Source organism: Octodon degus, unplaced genomic scaffold (assembly GCF_000260255.1).
Source record: "Octodon degus isolate 3935 unplaced genomic scaffold, OctDeg1.0 scaffold00098, whole genome shotgun sequence".
In the NCBI taxonomy this organism is placed as follows: Eukaryota; Metazoa; Chordata; class Mammalia; order Rodentia; family Octodontidae; genus Octodon; species Octodon degus.
Window position 1 is genome coordinate 1,266,075 of NW_004524674.1, and position 5,451 is coordinate 1,271,525.

At 54.6% G+C, this 5,451-nt stretch overlaps 1 protein-coding gene across 1 annotated transcript; it reads right to left on the minus strand.

The window, feature by feature from the left end:
* Nucleotides 1-331: 331 nt before the first annotated feature.
* Ggt6 (gamma-glutamyltransferase 6) lies at nucleotides 332-3,676 on the minus strand. The gene is made up of 4 exons (XM_004638300.2): nucleotides 3,487-3,676; nucleotides 2,791-2,993; nucleotides 2,597-2,710; nucleotides 332-1,816 (listed from the first exon to the last, which is right to left on the minus strand). Exons 1-4 carry the CDS (start codon nucleotides 3,630-3,632, stop codon nucleotides 777-779), a joined length of 1,503 nt encoding a protein of 500 aa, XP_004638357.1. The 5' UTR covers nucleotides 3,633-3,676; the 3' UTR covers nucleotides 332-776.
* Nucleotides 3,677-5,451: the final 1,775 nt, after the last annotated feature.

The following is a 5,451-nucleotide window of genomic DNA, read 5'->3' on the forward strand; positions in this document are numbered from 1 at the left end:
GTAAAGCTCTAGCTTGTGGGAGGCTGGGGGTTCCTTCTCCCACAATTCTACACACCCAGCTCCTGCCCCTTTGCACTCTGACCCTTGGGGTACCCCCCACTCACACTTGCAACATCTGCCCTGACTGACTTTGATGTTAGGAGACTGACTTTGCACAAGGGGAGCAGGGCAGGGAGAAGCTGGAAGACACCAAGCACAGTTCTGCCTTTCTCTGGGGGTTGGTCACCTGTGCTGGCCTAGGGGAGAACAACCCATTGCCCTGATATCACAGGCCTCAGAGGCTGAGGAGAAATTAACCAAAAAGCAAGAATGATACTTGGCACCCAGGAAACTTGCATTTTATTTGTTCCCTGTTGAGGGAGATTGGCAAAGAATGGCCTAGAAAGGAAGATGGAGAGGCCAGCGGTAACCCGGGCACTGCCCACTCTGTCTCTTAGAATGTTCTTCCACCAGTCCTTCCTGGAGTTGGTCAGAACCAGCCCCAGGCCCAATTGCTCTTTATTACCTTCAAGTTCCTTAGCTGATAGAAGGGCCAGGAATCCCACCAGGTGGAGATGTTGTGAGGAATGACTGAGCTAGCCTGGGAGGCAGGGAATTTAAGCCCAGGTCCTTGGTTCAGCCCTTGTTCCTGCAAAGACGGGTAATTGACCTGGCCAGAAGCTGGGACTGGGCCAGCCACAAGTATGCAGCAGTTGTACCCTCTTTATACACTCTGCTGCTGCTGGGTCTGCTCTGGCTTGAGACAGCTCTGATTGTGCTAGACCCCTGCCCTGCCGTTAGAAGCCCTGGAAGGGGCAGCAGCCACTCGGGACACTGGAGACATGGGCATGTTCTGCATAGGCTGCCACTTGGAGTAGGGTCCCCTGGTCACAAATGCTGGGTTTCTCTGTTGGTCTTTGTTGGTCCTGGTGCCGATGATGGGTCTGTGTTTTGGGTCCTGCCAGATGGCTGAGCAAGGCATGAGCTACGGCCGTGGATGCCTTGGGGATCCCTGATGCCACCAGTCCTAGCACATCAGTCTCTGGGTCATCCAGACTGCCACGGAGAATGAGGGGGCTGGCCCAGGGACTTGTTGCAGACCTGGATACCAGGTTGCTGAGCAGAACACCAGTGCTTGGGGACAGTTGTCCAGAGCCAAAGGAGCTGTTGAGCGAGGAGGTGAGGAGGAGCACAGAGCCGCTGCTGTCCACGGTTGCCAAGATGCTGCTCACAGGGGACCCAGCAGTTTGTGAGAGCTGTGGGCAGGGGCTGGGGCTGGGCTTGCTGGGGTGTGGGGCTGCCTTCAACAGTGCCAGGAGCTCTGGGCCCGCTGAAGGTGCAGGCGTAGTGAACAGGATGCCCTTGGGCGTGGCAAGCTGCAGTGCTGGCTCCAAGGTGGGTGTGGGCCCAGCTGTAGGTTCTTTCAGCCCCAGGTCTCTGGCCAGCAGACTCAGGAGGGCATCCCCAGCAAGGTCTGGAGTGGAGGCAAGAGCTGCCCTGTGCAGCACAGCTGCTAGTTTTGGGTTGGAGGCTTGGGCCCCAAGGCCCAGGAGTGTCCCATCAGCATGGCAGAATAATGGGCAGAGACCCTTTGTGCCCTGGGCTGCCAGAGCCTTTGCCAGGGCTGCGTCCACAATGAAGCCCTCCTGAGCCAGCATGGCAGGATCCATGAGCAGGCGTGGCCAGGGCAGGTGGCCAAAGTGGGCATGAAGCAAACGCAGGGCGGGCAGAGCAGTGGGCAGCCCCAGTCCAGGTGCCAGTGGCTGGGCTGCTCCTGGGGTCAGGGCAGTTGAGTTTCCTGAGGAGCTGTTATAGAAAAGGCCCCAGAACATGGCACCTGGTGGGAGAAAAATGTCACAAAAGGGTCAGGGGCCCTGGCTAGAACAGGCCAGTGTCAGTAACCCAGCTGAACAGTCACTGACTAGTTTAAGATTATTATTAGGTTTTTAAAAAAGTATTTATTTATTTAATAAACGGTCTCACTATGCAACTCAGATTCATAGTGATCCTCCTGTCTCAGCCTACCCAGCACTGGGAATACAGGTGTATGCTGCCACACCTAGTTCCAGGGTTGGCACATCATGTGGCACTGGGAATCGAACTTAGGTCCTTGCACTTGCCAGGTAGGTGCTTAAAATGCTGAGCTATCTCTCCATCCCATTATTAGCATTTTTTGAGGTAGAATCTTATTATGTAGTCCATGCCAGCTTTGAACTTACTATGTAGCCTAGGCTGGCCTCACACTCCATAGTGATCCCCCTGCCTCAGCCTCCCAAATGCTGGGGTTACAGGTGTGCACCACCACTCCTGGCTGAGATTGAAGTTACTGACTGAGCTGGAGATCCCACCTGCAAGGTAGGACTGCACCGATCTAGTCTCAGAGCCCATAGTTGAGGTTTGGGGTCAGTTCCCCGACCTATGTTCTGCTCACTAGCTTGTGGTTGAGGCCACTGAGTTTTAAGACCCAGGCTTGGGGGCCGGGGAGATAGCTCAGTAGAATAAGCACTTGCCTGGCAAGGGCAGGGTCCTGAGTTCAACCCCTGGTTCTGAAAAGAAAAAAAAAAAAAAGAAACAAGAACCAGGCTTGGGTCCCTGTCCAGGGTCACGGGGTACTGACCTAGTCCTGTGGCATGAGGATGCACTACAACCAGGCACAAGGCAGCTGCAACTCCGGCGTCCACGATGTTGCCCCCATCGACAAGCAGCTGTTGACCCAGGTGGGAGCAAGTGACTATAGTAAGGAAGGGACTGTCATGGGGCGGGGCCTGGGGCTTTGAGCCCTGGTTGGTCCCTCCCCTCCCCAGCACCCACCTGCCGGGCTGATGATGGCACCATGGTGGTACTCGCCAGCGTGATGGGAGTGTCTGCTGGCTGGAGGGGCCCCAGAGCCCAAGCTTCCTGCTGAGCTGCTCTTGCCTTGGAACTGTCTCACAGCCAGGGAGCACCCCATGGCCAGCAGCAGCAGGGCTGCCACCAGTCGGGCCCAGGCTCCGGGCAGCCCGCCAGCCTTGTTCCTGCAAAGATGGGTGTTCTGAGCCAGGGCTGGGGGCCCTCCGAAAGAGCCTCCAGAAAACTCAGGGAATGTTTCCCCAAACGGTCTGATTTTGCAAGAGTATGCATTCGCCAAGGAGAGAGGGCTTCCAGGCAGGGGGCAGGGCAATGGCAATGACTCAGGGTGGAAGGAGCTGGGGCTGAGGCAGTGTGTGCACAGGCTGAGAGGCAGAGGCCTCTGGTCCACAGGCCTGAGGAGGCTTCCCGGCTGAGGAGCAGGGCCCAGTTGGTGTAGCCAGGCTCCAGCAGGTGCCGCCACCAACAGGACAGGGGCTTGCTTGGTACAAATGTCTATTCAGGCACACAAGCCTCTGACTGAGTAGCTCAGGCCTGGCCCTCCTCCATTCATTCAGAAAGTCCCTGGAGCTAAGCCAACTGATTGCCTGGCTCCCCTTAGGAACTTTGGAGAGAGGGATAGGCCTGGAAAATGGGGTGCCCAGACCCTGCCGGACTCACCAAGGGCTGACTTGAGGCCTGCTGGCATAGATGATCAGTGGCTCTAAGGTCTCTTCTTTGCCTTCTTCTTCCTCTTCTTCCCACTCCATTCTTGGCTCCCAGAACTTCAGCTTCTGGTAGAGCACAAGCTCTCCTGCAGCCTCCATGGCCCCCTGTGGCAGCTCCAGCCCTCCTCTTGCCAGCCTTCCTGGTTGAGGCCCTGCCCCAGTCAGATGGGAAGAAGGTGTGGCAGCCTTGGGAAAGGGTAGTGGCAGGATCTAGAACAGGTCTGGGCAGGGCAGCGCTGAGGAGGCTGCATGTGAACCTGTCTCAGTAGGCCACCAGTGTGTCTTTCTGCCAGGGATCACAGTTCAGTGAGGTCAAGGAGGAGCCAGCCCTGCAGCCACAGGCCTGGGGGTGGGGTCCCCCCCAGCCTTGTTCCCTTGGGCAAGCAGCCCCTGGACCCCTAGTCTGTTAGGATGCAAGGATCTGTGGGCTGGAATTAAAGCTAGAGCTCTTGGGCTGGTGAGATAGCTCAGGGGCCTGCTTAGGCAAGTGCGCAGGGACCACAGTTGGATCCCCAGCACCATGTTGTGCTATTGCAGCCCTGCCTCCAGGGTGGGCTGAACTGGCACAATAAAATAAAATAAAATAAAATAAAATAAAATAAAATAAAGCTAGAGGTCTAGGGTGGTGGCTCAGCACAGGACCTGCTTCCCTCCTGAAGGGCGTGGCCTCCAGGCGGAGTCAAGGGTCAGCCTTTGGCTGCTCACAGGTCCTCAGAAAAACTAGTGAAAGGGACTGGGCCTGTCCTGTGCTCTTGTCCAGCAAGCGGTGCCACAGACCTTGCAGGGAACAGCTGAAACCGTGAGTTCTCCAAGTTCCTTTCCTCTGCAGCTGGGCTTCCTATGAAGGAGTTGTTCTGAGGCAAAACAGCACTACTTGGAACAGCCTCTCCTTGCAAGCTGCCCAAACACCCATTATCAGCAGAATAAATGGTGCAAGTCACTGTTCAATCAGTGGAACTCTCTGAGGCAGAGAGACTTGAGCAATCTATGCTTATGTATAATAAAATGCATGCATCTTAAGGAATAGGTGGAGAGAAAGAAGGCGGGCCAGACAGGACATGCTATGTACTTTCATTTTCTTAGGAATCAGAGAGTGATTGGAGGAAGGCACCGAGTGCTTCCGGCAAGCTGGTGATGTGCCCCCCCCCCCGCCATTACAAGTTTATTTAACAAAAAATTTAAGGGCTGGGACTATAGCTCAGTGGTACAGTGCTTGCCTAGCAGGCACAAGGTCCCCAGTTTTATTCCTGGCATCAAAACAAAAGCAAAAACAAAAATAAAAACGCCCTCAAAACAACAAAGAATAAAAACAAATACAAGTAAACAACAACAACAACAACAACAACAAAACCCAAAAAATTTAATGTGAAAATGTATTACCCAAGACCCAGTTGGTTTTTTCTGTGGCCAACTCAGCCCTCCCGGGGGACGCAGCATGTGGTGCCAGGGATTGGAGCGCGGTGCCTGTGCACTTGCCTAAGTAGACGTTTTAGATTGCTGAGCTATCTCACCAGCCCCTCAAGACCCACTTTTTTTTTTAAAATGTATTTTTAGTACAGGGTCTACAGGGTCCCACTACACAGATTGGACTCGTGGTGATCCTCCTGTTTTCAGCCTCCCAAGAGCTGGGGTTACAGGCACCGACTACCATGTCCAGTCTCATTTGCTGTCTCAGCATACCCCGGGGGGGCAGGGCTAGCACAGCAGGCTGGAGATCGAATCCCTGACCCCTTTGCCTAAGCAGGTGCTTTAATCCACTGAGCTATCTGGACGGCACCTTTGTTATAATAAGATAGGCTCTTTGGAAAAGGGATTTCTCTGGTCCTACTCACTTCAGGGCTTCTGACCTGGGGATGGTCTTTCTGGCCATTACTACCATTTCAGGGCTGCTCTGTTGCTGCCTCTCCACATTGTTCTA